Genomic DNA, 19,881 nt, shown 5'->3' on the forward strand with positions numbered 1-19,881 from the left:
AAGTGAGTATTATTATTTTCTTGTTTCTAATGTTTATAATGTTTCTAATTTTTGTTTATAATGTTATCTTTATACAGGAAAAAATGGCGGCTGAGGTTGAGAGGTCACAGAATGAGAGGCAAAGCCAACAGCAGAGTGATGCATCTCTAAATGTATCTGGTGTTGATTCGTCCCCGGTCGATCAATACGAGATACTAAGTAAAGTACTCAGGGAGAGATCTGACTACCAAAGAGGAGTGGGTTATAGGGCGAAAGGGAAGGCAAAAAAGACATCCTCTAGCTCTACAGATCAAAGTCAATCCCAAGCAAATACTGCTGCTTCGCCTAATGAAGATATGAGAGTTATGGCTTTGCTGATGAAGGCAATTCGTGAGACGTTTGAGACTTCGACAACTGTGCATCCCAGTAAACTGTATAACCCAATGTTTGACAGTTTTCTGCAGAAGCATTTGCCACCACAATCCAAAGGTGGTTCGTCTTCTCAGTCTCCTTCACAGCAGTATCAGTCTCCTTCACTGCAGCAGTTCCAGCCTCCTTCACAGTATCCGTCGCAGCAGCTATACCAGCCTCACCCAATGTATCAGCCACATATGTCGTCGCAACAACCTCCTCAGTATCAAAACCAATACATTTTTGGACCCCCTTCCCAGTCTCCTCCACAATATTTTAGTTTTGCCGATTTTCCAGGAGGATCGATGTTGCCTCCGCCACAGCCACAGCCTCGAGATCTGTTTGGGGACCTCACGCTCGGACGATCATCACAACCACCTTATATTCCTTCACCGCCACCGCCGCCACAGCCACCGCCACAGCCGTCGTCCTCACAGCCAGATCAAAATGTTGAAGATGAGTACAATTTCAATATTAATCTTAATGACTTTCTTTAGTTACTAGTTTATATATTTTGACTGAATTAATACTTTATTTATTTTTAATGACTATAGTGATATTTACTAGGTTGATAAATATTAAAACTATTTATATTAATTTTAATGTTAGTTATGTTTAAATTAATTAAATGTTTATTTTTGTTAAATTATATTATAAATTATTTTTAAAAATAGTTAAATTTAATAAATATTAATTTATTTAAAATTTAATTTTAAAAAAATTATAAATACAATATTAGCGGCGGACCCCGCGGCTAATACTATGCCTCGGACATAGTTATTAGCGGCGGGTGTGTCAGTCAGCCGCTAATAATCATTATTAGCGACACATTTTTAGGCGCAGGGTATTAGCGGCGGGCCTCCGCCGTTAATAATGTATTAGCGGAGGATGTGGCCATTATTAGCGGCGGAGTCCCCCGCCGTTAATAATGAAATTTCTTGTAGTGAAATTGGCAAGAAGTCTGTTATAACTATAATATACATCATCATGTAAAAAAATGGTTATAATTTCTCCAAGTGCCGAAAATAGAAAACTCTCCTAATATAGGGGCAAAAGTGATGCCCCTACCTTAGAAAATTCTTATATATATATGAAAAATTATTGGGTAGTAATTGTTTTTAATTACTATCTATAGATGCTTTTAATATTTTTGATATATGTATAAATTATAACTTTATTTTTTTATATGACGGTATATAATATAGTTATATGAGATCTTCCACAAATTTAAAGAAAATTTAGAATAATTTAAGATGCTAAAATTATGATTCAAATAACTTGTTGAACGCGTGCTTATTTCGATTTTTATACGCGTATGCCACAGGTTGTTTAAATCCTAATTTCGACAGCTTAAATTATTTGAAATTTTCTGAAAATTTGTGAAATATCTATTGTAACTACATTATACATCGTCGTATAAAAAAAATTACAATTTATCAATGTATCAAAAATACTAAAATTACTTATAATCACTACCAAAGTTTTACCTTCTATAAATATATATATATATATATACAGGATTTCACATTTCAAACACCTACCACATCTATCATTCAATAATAACTAATAATACTAATTTATCAATAAATAATTAAATAAATAAAATTAGCATTGATTATTAGACCAGATATTAATTCTGACCCATATTTAATTCCACTGTCTCAAATTAAAACTATGATATTCGGTTATCTATTATTCACAAGCAGACCAACACATTTTGTAATTTGCATATTAATAACTTATTCAATTCAAATAAATGAGCCTGCAAGCATATTGTATGCCTAATAATAATATTTGCCGCTACCACCCCAATTTTGACTTTGATTTTAAAAATATATATATTCATATATTAGTGACCATGTAATTATGGCACTTAATAAAATGATGCTACAAAATTAAGAAGCTGCTGGGATCCTTTATATAATGGTCATTAATCAAAGAAATATTAAAAATAAAATAAAAAACACTCATATCTCTCATGCATGATTTCGACCTAGATAAAATAAAATAAAATAAAATTGGTGAATAAAATATCTGTGGTGAATTGATAAACAACCATCGCCTAGCTAGCTACCAAAAACACCTCAAAAAGTTAACAAGGAAATGGAACATATAATTATTATCTTGACGAAGCATTTCATGACGAACCAGTCTTTCTAAGACGTTGCTCTGTGGTAAAAGCTCGCTGTAGAAGAGCAAGGTCGAGACCGAAGCTGCTGGCTCCACAATCAGCGTTGTTAAAAACCTCACCAATGACTTAAACATCAATGGCGTAATTAAAGACTGCAACCAAATTAAAAGAAAAAACAATCACTGTTAAAGCTATATATACATATCAAACATAAAGAAAAGTTGAAATTAATGGGTTTATATTACTTACCATGGTTTTTATGGTGAGAGAAGAGAGGAATTGTTGAAGAGAAAAAGAGGAAGAGGACTTTTTTTTTTTATCGATAGAGCCATTGGATTAGACATAGACTCAACTCAAAATGGTTTGCAAGTGTCAATGCTCTTCAGCGGACATTCAGACCTAACCGTCCGCATACGAACAATAGGTATACCTATTCACGGTACTTCATATATTCATTTTTTTAGCTTGATATTTTTACGTTTAAAAATTACAGATCCACCTAACTTTTCTACTAGTTCTGATCTAACTCCAAATTGCAATCTAGATTGGAGCCCATCTTATATCTGTTAAATTAATTAAACTGGTCAAACTTTAATTTCGTATTCAATATCTTGTGATGATTTGTGATTATCAATATCTGGTTAAAAAAAAAAATCTAGAGTTATTAAATCTATTCATCACAAAGACAATTTGCAAAATTATGGTGTTATCAGTGGCACGTTGTGAACAAATTAGGTGAAATGATTTATCTACAACTCTACATGATGTGCATAACTAAAAATGGCAGTGGTTAAAAAGAAGTTGGGAGTGAGTAAAGGTGATCGAAGTTTTGGAAATGAGAAATGCCATGGGATACTAGTGTAGTGATGTCCATCAACACATAAATGGCATATATTATTATTGGTGTGTATATTAAAAAAAGAAAAATCCATTTTTTTCTAAAAAATACTGATATTTAAAATGTATTTTTTTAAATATTGTTTACAACTTTACGTATGAGTTTTTAGATTATTTATTTATTTTCGTTGTTACATTGTTGTTACTATTTTTTTATAAAAAAAAAAACAAAAATCGACTCGTGACCGACTGACGTTGACGTGGATTAGTCAAATAAAGAAAACTGTTATCTTTAGTTTAAAAATGTGGGATGGGTATTTTTCAACTAACATATTAATAAAATGTGTAAATTTGCACTTTCTTTAATAGCTTCCCACTATGGATAGGCCTGGAACAACATTATCTGTGTAGGCCCAAAATAGGTAGCCCAATAGACATTCTATGCAAAATCACTCTAAAAGTAATACTACTATAGTGCACAATATTTTGTTTGGAAAAAAGACAATTTGCATTTATTGTATGATGTCAAGAGATTATTAATTGAAATTTGAGTAGAAGACATAAGACAGTGTTGACAAAGGGTTTTGTCAATATCTTATTTTGTGTGAGCACTAAAAGAAATAAGAGAGCACTCAAAACTCAACCACTCATGTTCTTGTATCGACCCGTCATATTCACGTATAGACCAAATACATTTCACATTATTTGTAGATTGACATAATTAGTATCACATATTTAATTTATTTTATATTTTTGCATCGGTTTCACTCATTTAACTAATACACTACATAATAATATATAAAATTTCTAATAAAAAAATTGATTAATTAAATAATTTATCACAAAATATCAACACAATAAATAAATTTTTAATATCATTTAATTTTCAAGTGTAGATTAGTTATACTATATTATTTTAAGAAATTTTCTTTTTACTTTATATTTATCTTTTATGGAAAATAAATAATATTTTAATTATAAATTAATAATATTTTAATAATATACTAAACATAAACAGGTCAATTTCGTGTCAGTTTCATATCCTGACCCAAAAAAATGTCATATCAAACGGATCCGACACGTTTTCCATCCACATTTAATTTTCCCAACTCTAACCCGCAAAAATCTATTCATTTTTTAATATAAATGGAAGAAATAATGGGTTCAATTTTTCTAAACTTTGACTAGCTTTCATATGTTTTTTTTTTATCTCTCTACCATTTTTTTTCTCATTGCAGCTCATATGACAGTCATTACTCATTACTATGAATTTTTTTGTTACCCTAACCCTAAGGGCCCCCTCAAGTCTTTATTCATAAGCATTCCCTTGTTATTTTAATCCATGCAATTTCATGCATTCTTGTATCTAAGTGGGATGAAGCTCTATTTGAATTTATTTTATATATATATCAGCAAATGGAAAGAAATTGGACTAGCAACCTCGTCAAGTCTCCACAGTGGTCATTCTAGGATAACTGCTCACTCCCAAAGTGAGACCATAATGTTTTTTTTTATTAGTATTAACATTATAAAACAAAATTGACCAGCCACTGTAATAGGTGATATGTTTAGTAAATTTTCGACACTGGGCAGATCATTGATGTCCTTTAATATATTAAATCAAAAGTTGGACTAGGTCGAAACAACAACATGCACAATATATACTTTTCAAGTCAGCATGAAATATCGGTCAGAGCAAGTCGATTATAAGTAGTCGATACTCCAATTATAGTAAACGACTACGCAAGTTCATAGAATATTAACATCATTAGGGCTCTAATTAATATGCATTAGTTTGAATCACATTACTAGAAAGAAATTCAGATATTATTAGCGTATCGTGCATAACTTGATAATTGATATGAGTTATAATAATTAAGTGTGTCAATGTTGGTTTGCTATGTGTGCAAGAGCACGCAAAGGATAGACCTACCATGTATCACAAGTCGTCTCCTTGCTTTCAAACGACGTCGTAGTTTTGTCGGATCCAAACACAACCCGCATTTGTTATACATACCAGGAATGTTTTATGTCGGGTCGGGTTTTTATGATCGGAGTTCCTGTGTTGCCTCGCTGAATGGTTTATCCATCACTGTACTGGAAGCTAGATAGAGACAACGTGACTGGTTCAATTTGCATTATTAACAATTTATCAGACCATTTTGAAAATGCTATCTTTTTTGGAGCCATTCCTTTTTGTCTGTACAGAAAACTTTCAAATTTTGAAAATTGTAATTTTATATATATAGTAATTAGGTCAAGAATAAATAACATTTTTGCCCCCAAATTATATGACCACTATGTCATTGTGACAGTCAGAATCCCGTGATCCGTAAGGGGAAAGACCGGGTAAGCTGTGCAATCCCACACTGCCTGGGGAAGGTCAAGTGTAATGATTCTAAGACTGTGTAGGTATGGAACTACACAGTTGAAGAGGGCTTAAATGGATTGATGGGTACTACCTATATCAGGAAGGTGCATCTTCTTTTCGGTAGCCCATCATCACTTGAGAACTCCATGGTTAAGCGTGCTTGGCCTAGAGTAATCTAGGGATGGGTGACCTCCTGGGAAGTTTTCCCAAGAAGTGTGCGAGTGAAGACAAAGCACGCTGGAAAGACTTGTCTTGGTGGTTTGTAGGGCCAGTCGTCATTCCAGAAAGCAGCCATAGTGACGTGGGGACCTATACATGTAATTGAAATATGGGACTTCTGTCATATTTCGTCTGAGGAGCTAACAGATTGATAATGTGACATTTTGACTATTAATATGACAATGTCATGTGTAGAATAATTAGCAATTTTGCCTCAAACTTTGACCACTATCAAATTGTGTTTTTTTATTAAAATGAATTTAATTTTTTTTTAAAAAATCTAATTTTTTTTTTCTTAAAAATAATAATTAAATCCTTAAAAATAAAAAATAAATCATTTTAATAGATTAAGAAAATAAACAATACTAAAACTTTCATATTAATTAAATAAATTTTCAAAAATTAAAAATCTAATTAATAACTTTTTTTTTACTTTTTCTTTTCTTTTACAATATAAAATAAATATATCTTAAAATAAATCATAAAACAAAGTTTTTTCCCTTCATCCCCCTCCTTTTAAATTAAAAGTTTTTTAATTTGTTCAAGTCATTCGTCCTCCTTTTTAATTAATTTTTTTTCTTTGTTTTAGTATTTATTTTAAATTTTCATTCTGGAAAAGATTTATTTTATATTGTAAAAGAAAAGGAAAAAGTAAATATAGTTATGCGTTCTTAAGGGATATTGGCGACGATAATAGGCAAAATTTTTCAAAAGTTACACTTTAATACCCAAATGTTTTTTTTTGCGGTACTAATGCCTAAATCTACAATTTTGGTGCATTTGTTAGTACTCACCATTAACTGTCCGTTAAGTATCCACGTGGCACATTTTTATTAGTCTAATTGGCGACGATAATACTCAAATCTTTGCAAAAGTTACACTTTAATACACAATTTTTTTTTGCAGTAATACATAAATCTACAATTTTAGTGCAACCGTTAGTACTCACTGTTAACTGTGTGTTAAGTATCCACGTGGTACATATGGATTTTGGGATGATTTTAGACTAAATTATTTAAATTCCTTAAATACTATAAAAATTATTTTAAATTTTAAAAAATCTAAAAGGTTATTAAAACCTAATTAATAATATAGATTTTGGGATGATTTTGAGTTTCAATTTTTATTTGGGTTGTTTCGAATTTGTATATTTTAGTTTTATTAATTAGTTTCTAATATTCTTATAGATTTTTTAAAATTTTAAATGATTTTTATAGTATTTAAAGAATTTAGGAATATTGGCAACGATAATACCCAAATCATTTATAAAGTTACACTTTAATACCTAAATTTACAAGTATAAAAATGTGTCACGTGGATACTTAACGGACAGTTAACAGTGAGTTCTAACAGTTGCACAAAAATTGTAGATTTATGTATTTTTATAGCCAAAAAAAGATTTGGGTATTAAAATGTAACTTTTGAAAAAATTTGAATATTATCGCTGCCAATATCTATTGTTCTTGATTAGATTTTTTAAAAAATTTTAAGGATTTAATTAATATTTTTTAAGAAAAAAAATAGATTTTTTAATAAAAAATGCACAATTTGATAGTGGTCAAAGTTCGAGAGGCAAAATTGTTAATTATTCTACACATGACACTGCCACATCAACATACAAAATGTCACATCATAAATCTGTTAGCTACCTAAGACGAAATCTAATATAAGTCTCATATTTCAGTAATGTGTACAGTTCGGAAAAAAATTTTAACATCACGAATCATTAGGGAGGGCACGATCATATAGTGGTCAAAGTTTGGGGGTGAAATTGCTATTTATTCTTATATCAATATTATATTTCACATTTAGCCTCGACAACCATAATAGATTATTACTATTGTAAATTTGTTACAAAATACTAATAGTAGAGGGGTTTTGATTATTATTTATTTATTTTATTATTCTAAATTTTCTATCTACTTTTTCTTTACTAGATACAAACAACGTACAATTGGCGTTTGCTTAGTTTTATTTATAAAATTCATTAATTATTTTTATTAAATTTGTATCTTTGTTGTATAAATTTCAAATAAATACACAATATTATATATAAAATAATGACATAAACATATTAAAAGAAAAATTAAACAAAAGCGTTGTTTATAATATTTTTTTAAAATATATATAATATGATAACCTTTTTAAATATAAATGATAATTTTTTTAATAAAAATTAAGATTATGTATTATATATTATTGTTATAATGATATTTTATAATATTTAAATTTATATTAATATAAGTATTAAATATTTAGTTTTGTATTAAATATTATTATAATATTTGAATTCATATTAATATAATTAGTAAAAAATTAGTATTATTATCATGATAATATTTTATAACATTTGAATTTATATTAATATAATTATTAAATATTTAGTTTTGTAATATATATTATTATAATAATGATATTTTATAATATTTGAATTTAAATTTATATTAATATAATTATTAAATATGTAGTTTTATATTAAATATTATTATAATAATGATATTTTACTAATATTTGAATTTATATTAATATAATTAATAAATATATTTTTTTAATTAATTTTAAAGATATATTTCATTAAGTTAATAAAAATTTGTTAAAACAAAAAATGTGCGTTGTATACACATTTTTTATATAAAATGATTTGTAATTAGTCATTTATGTGGACTTCGTAGCATCTTTTCTATATCGGCGTATAAAAAAAGTGCCCAATATTGCACTAGCTTAAAACAATTAAAATATATTGTAGTAAGAAATTAAAAAAAAGCATAAAATAAGAATAATTATGTTTGATGAATATATTGTAGAAAGAATAATTATGTTTGTTATTTTGCTCTAGAAGTAGTAGTCATGTCCCATATTTATTGATAGTGATAAAAGTCCAACTCTAACTGTCTAATATGACTCGTACTTGCTCTAAATAATTTGACGCTTTAGTTTCGTTTGAAATTAACAGATCTCCAATGACCAGAATAACAACATATCATAAATGCTAATAATATCCCAGTTCACAACCCTGGGACTCTGTCAAATATTTGATGATTCTATCCTACATGATTGGGTTGCGAAAACTTCCTACAGAAGAAAATAATAATGAGCGTGTACAATGTGCCTGCCTACTAGTAGCCACCGGAGTTGACCTGAAGGAAGTACTTGACTCTGTAATGTAAACAACAGGACCTTCAAGTGTACAAAAATGGTAGATTAGTTTGGATTATTATCACAAGAAAAGGTTACCAATCTGTAAGCAAGCTATGGCTAGACTAAGATGTGTAATATTCTCATGTCTCATCTTGATGCAGTCTTGTTTCTCCTCTTCTTTTATGTTTAAGCAAGGTCAACAGCTGAGAGCTTCGAATAGTTCTGATGATGTAGTTTCAGCTAATGGTGTATTCAAACTAGGCTTCTACAGCCCTGGCTCTTACTTGTCAATATGGTATAGAAACATAGAAAAGAATCCAGAAGTAATTTGGCTAGGAAACCGGTATCCAATTCCAGACCCTTCTGCTGTTTTCACCTTGGATTTTGATGGAAAGTTGAAGATCACAAGCAAAAGAGGCCAACTCATTGTGTTGAACCCCAATCAGAACAAGTCTGGTAATGTCACTGCCTCTTTAATGGATTCTGGTAATTTTGTGCTGTATGAAGTATCTGATAATGGAACACTAGGAAAAGTTTTGTGGCAAAGTTTTGATTACCCAATTAACACATTGTTACCTGGAATGAAACTTGGTATGAACTTGGAAAACGGACAAAGTTGGATAGTTTCTTCTTGGTTAAGTTGGCTAGCCCTCACACCAGGAGCTTTCAGGCTTGGTGTTGATCCAGGTGGAACAAACCAATTGGTTCTCTGGAAAAGAGAGGATGTTTACTGGACTAGTGGGGTGTGGAAAAATGGGAGTTTTCAGAATGCTCCTGAGCTTACTAGGAGGGCTGATTTATTTGAGTTCAGTTTTGTTTCAAATAAAGAGGAGAAGTACTTTTCTTACAAAGCAAGAAATACTTCTACTGTTTCAAGGTTGGAAGTGAACTTTTGGGGACAAATTGTGCAGTATGTTCTTGCCAAAGACGGAATTTCTTGGGAAAACACTACTTTGGTTAGTCTATGCAAACATGGTAAGGAATTTCCAAGTCTAGTGGAGTGTGTAAAGCATAATCCATCCACATGCAGTAGTAACAATTCTGAAATTTTTGTGCCCATAAGAAGCTATGCTAATTCGACTAAATCGAGTTACATGGATTATAACACAAACATATCTCTCATTGATTGTCAAGCTACTTGCTGGAAAAATTGCTCTTGCATTGGTTGTGTAACTCTTCATCAGAATGGAACTGGATGCTTTTACATGACAAACATATCTGACGTATCTCTTGATGAGCGCTTTGACTTTGGTTTTTACCTTGAATCTCGGTTTAGATCAGGTAAATATTGTGTTGTAAAATATGTTTTAGAGAGTTGGTTTAGACTAGGGTGATTGTTGTGCTATATTTAATCTAGTTTTTAGCCATTTGAAGATAGAAATTCTAATTTTTGTGGTTGTCTAGGAGGGGCAACTAATGTAGGAGGAACAAAGAGAGATTCAAGAGAAGGCAAGAAACAAATATGGTGGATATTATGGTTCATCATAGCAGCCATAACTGGTGTCACAGTGCTACTTTTTGGCTATTTGTTTTACCGGAGGAGAAGACTACTTAGACTCTTGCAACAGACAGGTTTGTCACTAACAAAATAAGATTCTCATGTACAAAAGTAAACTAGAAATTTAATGTGTTTTTAAGCAGGAAACTCGGAATCAAGTAAAGATGAGGCGTTTCTTCAGCTAAGGTCTCAAGCTCCATCTATCAATCCATTGAGTGGTACAGATACGCTTAGAAGAGGCAGAAAAGGCCAGGATTATGAGTTGTTTAGTTTTGCTGATATAATTGCTGCAACTGATAATTTCTCACTTGCCAACAAGCTAGGAGAAGGAGGTTTTGGACCCGTTTACAAGGTAACAATTTCAAGATTATATAAAATCAAACCAAGTGAGCTTATCTAACAATGAAAAAATTGAGAGTGCACTGTGCAGGGTAAATTACCAGATGGGCAAGAAATTGCTGTGAAGAGACTTGCAAGGCATTCAGGACAAGGACTAGAAGAATTCATGAATGAGATAACACTAATAGCTGAGCTTCAACATACCAATCTAGTTAGTCTTTTGGGTTGTTGCACTCATGCAGAAGAGAAGATGCTCATATATGAATACATGCCAAATAAAAGCTTGGATTTCTTCCTCTTTGGTTAGTTCGTAATTAGTTAATCTTATACTTGAATCTTTTTTGTCACTGTTCTTTTTTCTTATCAATATATGGATACTGCCTTGGAATTTATTTATCACTTTTATTGTTCTCTTTGGAAAGTCTGCTTTTATTTGAAGAATATTACATTCAACTCCAGATCCTATTAGAAGGAAGATTTTAGATTGGGAAAAACGTGTTAACATTATTGAAGGGATAGCACAAGGACTTCTTTATCTTCACAAGTATTCCAGATTGAGAATCATACATAGAGACTTGAAAGCTAGCAATATTTTACTTGACGAAGATATGAATCCAAAAATATCAGATTTTGGCATGGCTAGAATTTTTGGGCGAAATGAGTTGACAGCAAATACAGAGAGAGTTGTAGGGACATAGTAAGTTACAAGTGATTTTTTATATATAAATAATTACTCTTTCTAACAATAATTGTTAATATTTATACATAATACATGAGTTGGTTTGTGTTTGTAAGGAATAAGGAGTTAAAGAATCTGTTTTGTCTATAGTACTAAGACAGTTGTGATTGTAACCAATTGCTTCTGTGCAGTGGCTATATGTCTCCAGAATATGCCATGAATGGAATTTTCTCTGTCAAGTCTGATGTGTATAGTTTTGGAGTTCTACTACTAGAGATTGCGACTGGCAAAAAGAACACCATAGGAACTGTCACTCTAATTGAACTTGTAAGTTTACAATTCTACTTAATCTCAGTGAGCAAGCATGCTATGATATATTTATGGGTTTTTTAGCATGACAGCCTTGAATTATATGTGGTTAGTAAGCTCGTCTTTTAATTATAACATGTTGTAATTAAGTACCTAAACTCAATAAATAGTAGCAATTAAGTCTTCTATGTGATTTTTTTTACTAATTATTGAAGGAAAAAATAGCATGACATTGTCAAAGTAGCAACATAGAAGGTCAAAAATATAAAATACATTGTCCCATATTAACTAACATCCCAATCTCTTTTTTTGTTCTCTATAAACTCTCTAAAAAGCAAATAATGAAAAATAAAAATCTAAACTTGTGCATATGAAAGTATGGTGTCATGAACAAAATGATGAACTCGAGATTTTCCTATTGCCACTTTGGCTATGCCATGCAATCTTTTCAATAAACAATTATTCAAAAACATCAAGGGACTTAATTGCTACTGTTCAATTAAATTATGAACTTAATTGCCACATTTTATAGCATAGAAATCAATTTTCTAAATCACATATAGTTCAAGGAGCTATCATGCTTAAAAACCCAATATTTTTCCTAGACTGATTTGAACTTTTCTTCTGGTTTTGTTGGTATATAAAATGAAAATGACAAGGCTTGGGATTTGTGGAACAAAGAAGAAAGCTTTGGCCTTGTAGATGAATCAATTGACCTTTCATACCCCAAAGAAGAATTTATGAAATGTGTTCGTATTGGTCTTCTATGTGTACAAGAGCTTGCAACAGAGAGGCCAACCATGTCAGATGTGATCTTTATGCTCTCAAACGATGTCGTTTCATTGCCTGAGCCGAAACAACCTGCATACTGTGGTAGTGGAAAAAATGCCGGATCATCAGGAAGTGATTGGATTTCGGATACTGCATCAATAAACAATGTATCTATTACCGTTATGGAGCCCAGATAGCAGCTCTATCAAATTTACCATAATCCTTTGGTTTGAGCATATTTTACAAGTCATGGCTCATAGTTCAGTCCCAAATATCTCTACGACTTCTACATCAAGTGGTAGGAGCAACAGACAACTTCTACCTTGCTAACAAGCTAGGGGAAGGTCTATATCAAGTATGCACAGTGTTTTGGACTAAAACCAAATACAAAACTTTAAGACGAACTCCTTTAACAATCATCAGCTAAAACAGAGTACTCTGTTTCTAATGTATTTGAATATGCTTTCCGAAACAGGAAAGTTCACACAGCTGAAACCAACAAGAAAAGTAAAACCAGAATTGGAAGTGTGCTTATTTTCGTGGCTTTTTATCTTTTCTTATGGCAGGGATACCTGAAACCCCAAGATGCATTAAGTATGTTATTTGTTTCTTGCAGATTAACAATCAATATGCAAAAGTGTAATGTTCCAGAGAAAACAGTTGATAACTTTTGTCAACAAAAGTATGTTAGTTACAATAAGTATACACCTAAGCTTTTGTTCATTTATCAAGAATTTGCAGCACCACAACTGGTTTTATGGCACATTTCGCCAGAAACATACAATTTACATATGCTCCAGCTTGTGAAGCTCATTCCACTAACTGATGACGACCCTATCAAATGCTGATATTTGAAGGCAAAATGATATCTCTTTGATTTATTTGACATTAGTGTTGAAGAACAATAATTTTCAGGCTCTAAGTTTCCACTTGCCTAGTCTCTTTCTTGCTAGCAATGGCTTAGACTTTAAAGTAACACTTTTTTCCTCCTCACTATCTTCACTATCCATGACAATTACTGCTTCAGATATCAGTGAGTCTTCCTCTTCCTGCTGCTTACCATTTTGACCTTTATCAGAAAAATGATTCTTGTCCAATTCATTGTTCTGCTCATGGATGTGATTGTTATTGCTTTCTTGCAATTGAGACAGAGAACAAAGTGAAAGATTCTGGCCTCTCCCTTGTTTCTCATGGTTTCCGTGTCCACTTTCCCATTGCTTGTCCTTCAATGGCAGTACTGCTGCAGATATAGACACAGCCGTAGGACTACTTGGTCTCTTTAGAATTGGATGTACATTTTCCTTGTGTGTCCCTGATGAGCGTCTTAATCCCAGAGAAAGCTTCTTTCCAACGGAACAGAACCTTTTATGACTCATATTAGAAGACACATTTTCAATTCTATCCCCTAAATCCTTTTGGGGAGGTAGTTTATCGAGATTTAGAGCAAGGGTCACTGAAGCAGCCTCATCTAATGAGTTAACATTGGTCTTGGAGGATACTTGAGGTTTCGCAAATATTTTCTCCTTTGTAACATCTACAATTTCCAACGATTTTAGTGGCTGCTTCTGAGATAATCCACGTAGCTTCTTTGATTTCATGTTTATGTTCTCATCTACTGACTTACTATCCTGGATAAGATGAAGCCCTTCCCTGCTACAATCTGCATCCTGCAGCATTGATGACCTCAAAGAAGCCACAGAAAAGTCTCCAGATGTACATGAAGAATGTTGATTTAGGACCACATTCTCCTGTTCATTGTCATTTCTCTTCTGGTGTTGAGTGAAAGTCTCCAACGATAACTTCCGCCTGTTCCCATTCAACTTCGCCATATGTTGTAACTCTTGTTTAGTTCCTTCAACTTCCATCTGGTTCCTAGAGTCTTTGAGAAAGAGGTGTTTGTTAGAAGCCTCATTGTCATTTGCTTCTCCATTACAAACCCTTTCCTGAGATGAGATTGAAGACTCCAGCATTAGCTTCCTGCTAGTCCCGCATTCCTTATGGTTAAGGGCATACTTGTTACCTTCGTGTTTTGGCTCATTCGCTTTTGTCTCAACTTCCATCTGCAACAGCAAGAAACAAAAGAAGCAAAGCTAAAATTTCAAAATGCTCAAAATTTGAAAGTGAAGACTTGACAGGTCATTCTAATACCACGCTTGAATCTGAGTTGGACTGAACACACCCACTCCCTCCGATGCTCCCACTAGCACCAGGATGGGCATATTTCTCAGTCATTAATCGAGCTTTCTGGTCAAAAGCTTGTCTGTTATACTTGTACTCCTTACTCTGCACATCCATGAATACCTACATTAGGGGGAAAGCAAATAGCAAGTAGCAGCCACAAATCGACCATTTATGAGCACGTCCACTAACCACTTCACACATGAGGCCATCATCTGGATTGGGTTCACTCAGTAACAGCCCAATGCTTGTAAGCACAGTTGATATATTTAGAGATGGTTGCCATGCCCCCTGCTCAGATTAGAACTTGAAGCCTTATTACAGTTATAAACTCAAAGCTTGTAGGATAAATCTCATAATCCCACAATAGTACAGTACTCTTTCATAGAATTTTATTTCTTGAAGTTCTTGAAGTTATAAAACAAACAATGCAAGTTGAAACCAGCTAATGAGAATAAAATCAGAGACAGATTATAGTTCAAGTAATCAGCTGTTTCTTTAGGGAAGGGAGATAAGAGCCCCACAATAGACAATAAGAACTAAAAGAATGCAGTATACGATATAAAACAACAACCAAGTGCTAGAATTCTGACTTTGGCATTAATTTACCGGAAAACCATTGTTTTATAGCATTAAACGAACAAGGTCACTGACCTAAATCAAATTCGTGACTAAAATAAAAAACTTGCCTTGCTTTTTGAACAAACTGACCTTTGGGGGAAGATTAAGAATGTCAAGGCAAATACGGCCTCCATTGTCGATATTGGGATGGTAAATCTGAGTTGCAAAAGTCACAGCTGGAGGCTGAAATGGGTATCTTTCGGGTATCTGGATCTTAATGTTGAAGACCCCCTTCTCATATACAGTTCCTTCGGGACCTTTAATTTCTGAAACAAAACTAAGGGTTTTAAATCCTTGTCAAGAAAATCAAAACCCAGATAAAGAAAACTATAATTGTAAAGCATGGATAATGAATATTTTCCCGAGAACCAATCAGGAAATAGGAGAAGAAAGGAGTAATACATACGAGCATCGATGACAGACAAAGAGAAGGAAGAGAGGCCGGAGTCGGGGGAAAGACAAGGGAAGGAGGCGCCGGGAGGAGGGTCGGAGAGGAGAAGCTTGAGCTCCTTCTGCATTCGGAGGTTGAGCCTCGCCGCTTGAGCCATTGGTGTTTTGTTTAGCACGCTTCTTTTCCTGTGCTCTACCAATTTATTCTACAAGAATAAAAAAAATAAAAGGCGCGAATTCGAAATATTTGAGGATGAAAATATTGTTTTGTTGAGAGTGGGATTTGAACCCACGCCCTTTCGGACCAGAACCTTAATCTGGCGCCTTAGACCAACTCGGCCATCTCAACCTCATGTTGTAAGATGTACAAATAAATTAAATAAAGATATTACAATTAAACTGACTAAATCGGTGTTAACATGCTTGAGAAATATGCTTGAAGAAAAAAAACTGGTAAAAGGTATGATCTGACTATTAATCACTGAAAACACGAATTTGTTCACAACATTCGAAAGAAACCGAATAAAAGTAAACTAGATATTTATTTGCTTACTAAATATTTTGCCACTAAATTTTAATGTAAACTATGAGATAAGCACTATTAAAGCAGTCATAAAAGTTTTTAGTTATTTTTAGTTGCGGGTAATTAAATAGAAATGAATCAATTTTCATTTTATTATTTTGTTTGGTTGCACTTATATATTTTAGAGCTTGGAGTGGCTTTCCATAATTTTAGTGTAATGACTATTTCATTTATAAATAGGAAAAAATACTATTCAAATGCAAAATTGAAAAAAAAAAATCTTCTATTCCACTTGTTTTCCTTTTCCTTTTCATTTTTTTTTTCTATTTTTATTCCTCTATTTTCATTCTCTCTAACCAAATATTACTTTAATTGTATTCTTTTTTTTTAATCATCAAAATACTTTTTATGTTTTACGTAATAGTATTATAGGATAATTATTTAGTAAGGCCCTAAAAGGGAACTACCAGCGTATTTTTCTTGTGTTTTTGGTACATGAGTGTTTAACGCCAAAAACATGCATCCATTAAGTGGTGGTTGTAGTAGAAATCAGGCGGTCGATTTCACAAGAAGGTAACTAAGAACAAAAATATTAAAGAAAAAACAAACACAAAAAGTTAATGAAAGGTAATGAAAGGGCAATAGATTTATGATTTTTGGTTTGAGAAATTGATGGTAAGATAAAGCAAATAAAATTAAGATGTAATCCAATATTAGATAATAGAAATGTATCAAGAGCCACTCACATGCATTGTTTAGCTATTTAGATATTTTATTCATAAAATTTACACAAACAAATAGTTCACATCTCAACTACTTATTTGGAGGATTTAACATTAAAGTACATGCATATTTCACAAAAATATATTTGAGAAAATATGTTCTTACTTTGGAAGTAATATGTTAATCTTATGAAAAATCTAAAAATAACACTATACTATTAAGCCATAATGCAATAAATGATTGAACATAAAACTACGCATCAATATTTTTTATACTAATTTTAAATACATAGAAAAAGCATGATTAGTTATATATATAATATTAGCAACTGTTGATCCCAAAAGAGGGTGTTTTAATAATTAAACTCGCAAGTGCACGAATCGTTTCAGAATATAATGTTCATGTAAGTACGAGGTCGAACCCATGGGAGTTGACTAACATCAAAAGAAACTATTTCAAACAAAGCAAGAATATTCTAACCTAGTTCCAAATATTTGATGAGATTTTGTTTTAGAAAAATAAAAGACAAATAATAAAAATATTAATGATAAAAATGATTTTTAAATGAGATATGTAAAATAAGATTATTAAGATTTTAGAATCCACAAAATGCAAGTTCAATAGTATTTATAAGTATATTGATTCCCAAGTTTTAATATAGTTGAAATAAATCACACTATATATTTTTTCAAAATATATTTTCTATTCAAGCACAAGTTACTCTTTAAAAAAGGTAGGATTTTTCCTCACTTATATAAAATATAATTTCTAAGCATTAGTTGTGTTACAACCTAATGAAACTACAAAAAATCAAAGAGATTATGTTTAGGCAAAATATGATACTTATGCTCTAAGAATTAGATGTGAACAATTTAATGAAAAAATATTTAATCAAAGAATATCATATTTTTGCATAATGAAGAACTAAGTGTAATATGCTTTAACAATCAATAATAGATGAAAAATGCATATATTTGATAGAAAAATCCATAAACTATGTTGTACAAATGGGAAATCAACATACAACAAAAAATACTATCTAGTTACATTTTGCTTCATCATCATCTTAATAACCTTTGAAAAAGATTAGAAGCTCATAACTAGATAAAAATTACAAAATAACATACTTGACATGCTCTTCAAAAAATGAAAATGGTAGAGAGAAACTAGTGAAAAGAAGAGAGAACAATGTGTAGAAGATGTTGAAAAGATGAAGAAGAAGAGCTCTCCAAATGGTCTTACAATACTCTATTTATAGGCAAAATATGGAAATTAAATTAATCAAATTAAAATAAATAAATTGATTAATTTAATTGTGTTGGGAAGTGGTAGGATAAATAGAGTAAGTGTAAGAGTATTGGAAAGATGAAATGTTTGGTTGGGTAAAAGATTAGTGAAAAGCTAGGGTAAAAAAAATGAATTAGGAATGTTTATTTAGGTGAGAAAAATAGGGAAAAGTGAATTGATATTTGAATGAAAAATATTGGGAATGAAAATGTGATTTTTGGGTCTTTTTGGTGGTTGTTTGGTACTTGGTCTAGGCTAGATTGGGCCAAATGTTGGCTTGGGGCTGCTTTGAGTTGAAGAGGCAGGCGTGGCTGGTAGATGGGTGCAATGCTGAAGTGTATGCGGCTGGGAAGCTTTAATTTGGGCCAGGGAGCCTGATTCATATTGGGCCGAATGGGGCTGCTGGCTCTTATTTTGCTGCTGGGCAATGGGTTAATGCTGGCGGGCCCATGATGTTTTGCTGAGTAGTGCTGAAGAAGACAGCTGGCGGAAGTAGAGGCTTGTGGCGCTGGTGTAGCTGTAGGTGCTTCAGGTGGTTGATGCTGGGAAGGACTTCTCACGGCTGGAAGGAAGGCTGAGTCTTCTGTGCTGGGCCGAAGGGTACTTCGTGAGGCCCAATGGGATCGGTAGGCCCAATGGCATTTCAGGAGCTGCAGAACAGCTGGCTGCATGGGCTGGTGAGGAGCGGGCCTGGGCTGGTGAGCTTCAAAAATGCCACTTTTCTTCATTCTTTTCCTTACTTTTCAATGTCAAAAATTGCAATAACTTCCCTACAAAATAAACATAAACTAAATCATAATAAAATATTTTCAACTATAAAATAAATCAATTTAATTTTTTTTGAAAATATTAATTATAACTTAATTTATATTTAACATTTAGTTTCAATAAAACAACATTTTTTTACCCCAAACTAAACAACAATAATTTAAATAATTAGCTACAATATTTTACAACAAAATAACTTATAAAAACACACAAAAATCTATAAAATTAAATTAAGCCTAATAAATTCAAAATTACTTAAAAACTTAATAAATTACTTAAAAACTCAAGAATTAATCAACAATTAGCACATAAAAATTGGTAAAATAACTCTATTTTGTAGAGTTATCAGCAACAATAAATAAATATGAAGAAGATAATAGAATAAGATAAATTACTCAAATGTATAAACTTTTAAAGACACATATATTGAATCAAAAATATAAATAACATCATTTTGCATATGGAATCATCCATAACCTTTCAAAGAAGATTAGGTCATTATGAACATCATTCTCACAAAAGATCTATAAAGAAATATGCGAAGAAAAGTGAGGAAATTTTGCTATAGTTTCTCTACTCTAAAAATTACATATGAAACTAATCAAATGAGCTCATATTTATAGAGTCTCGGAAATGATTAAAATACAAAATAGAAATACAATTGGGATTGCAACTAAATAAAATATAAATAATAAAATTTGATTATTTA

General features: G+C 31.8%; 2 protein-coding genes, 1 long non-coding RNA gene and 1 other non-coding gene across 4 annotated transcripts; 1 reads left to right on the plus strand and 3 right to left on the minus strand.

Annotated features, from left to right (window-relative positions):
* Positions 1-2,220: 2,220 nt before the first annotated feature.
* Positions 2,221-2,962, minus strand: LOC133793754 (uncharacterized). The gene is made up of 2 exons (XR_009874935.1): positions 2,771-2,962; positions 2,221-2,673 (listed from the first exon to the last, which is right to left on the minus strand). It is a non-coding gene; the product is annotated as an uncharacterized LOC133793754 (long non-coding RNA).
* A 6,056-nt stretch (positions 2,963-9,018) lies between these two features.
* LOC133797025 (G-type lectin S-receptor-like serine/threonine-protein kinase CES101) lies at positions 9,019-13,405 on the plus strand. Its single transcript, XM_062234781.1, has 7 exons — positions 9,019-10,367; positions 10,491-10,658; positions 10,728-10,936; positions 11,015-11,225; positions 11,383-11,620; positions 11,794-11,929; positions 12,571-13,405. Exons 1-7 carry the CDS (start codon positions 9,200-9,202, stop codon positions 12,877-12,879), a joined length of 2,439 nt encoding a protein of 812 aa, XP_062090765.1. The 5' UTR covers positions 9,019-9,199; the 3' UTR covers positions 12,880-13,405.
* On the minus strand, positions 13,386-16,181 carry LOC133797026 (probable ubiquitin-conjugating enzyme E2 37). Its single transcript, XM_062234782.1, has 5 exons — positions 15,888-16,181; positions 15,572-15,747; positions 15,053-15,151; positions 14,831-14,965; positions 13,386-14,742 (listed from the first exon to the last, which is right to left on the minus strand). The coding sequence occupies exons 1-5, from the start codon at positions 16,027-16,029 to the stop codon at positions 13,594-13,596; spliced, it is 1,701 nt and encodes a 566-aa protein (XP_062090766.1). The 5' UTR covers positions 16,030-16,181; the 3' UTR covers positions 13,386-13,593.
* On the minus strand, positions 16,140-16,220 carry TRNAL-AAG (transfer RNA leucine (anticodon AAG)). Its single transcript has one exon. It is a non-coding gene; the product is annotated as a tRNA-Leu (tRNA).
* Positions 16,221-19,881: the final 3,661 nt, after the last annotated feature.

Source organism: Humulus lupulus, chromosome 8, assembly GCF_963169125.1.
Source record: "Humulus lupulus chromosome 8, drHumLupu1.1, whole genome shotgun sequence".
Classification (NCBI taxonomy): domain Eukaryota; kingdom Viridiplantae; phylum Streptophyta; class Magnoliopsida; order Rosales; family Cannabaceae; genus Humulus; species Humulus lupulus.

Coding starts and splice junctions, on each gene's coding strand:
- LOC133797025 (XM_062234781.1), top strand. CDS start 9,200: ATGGCTAGACTAAGATGTGTAATATTCTCATGTCTCATCTTGATGCAG. Junction 10,937..11,014: donor GTTTTGGACCCGTTTACAAG/GTAACAATTTCA, acceptor TGCACTGTGCAG/GGTAAATTACCAGATGGGCA. Junction 11,226..11,382: donor CTTGGATTTCTTCCTCTTTG/GTTAGTTCGTAA, acceptor ATTCAACTCCAG/ATCCTATTAGAAGGAAGATT.
- LOC133797026 (XM_062234782.1), bottom strand. CDS start 16,029: ATGGCTCAAGCGGCGAGGCTCAACCTCCGAATGCAGAAGGAGCTCAAG. Junction 15,152..15,571: donor TTCTTAATCTTCCCCCAAAG/GTCAGTTTGTTC, acceptor TAATCTGAGCAG/GGGGCATGGCAACCATCTCT. Junction 14,743..14,830: donor CCAACTCAGATTCAAGCGTG/GTATTAGAATGA, acceptor TTGCTGTTGCAG/ATGGAAGTTGAGACAAAAGC.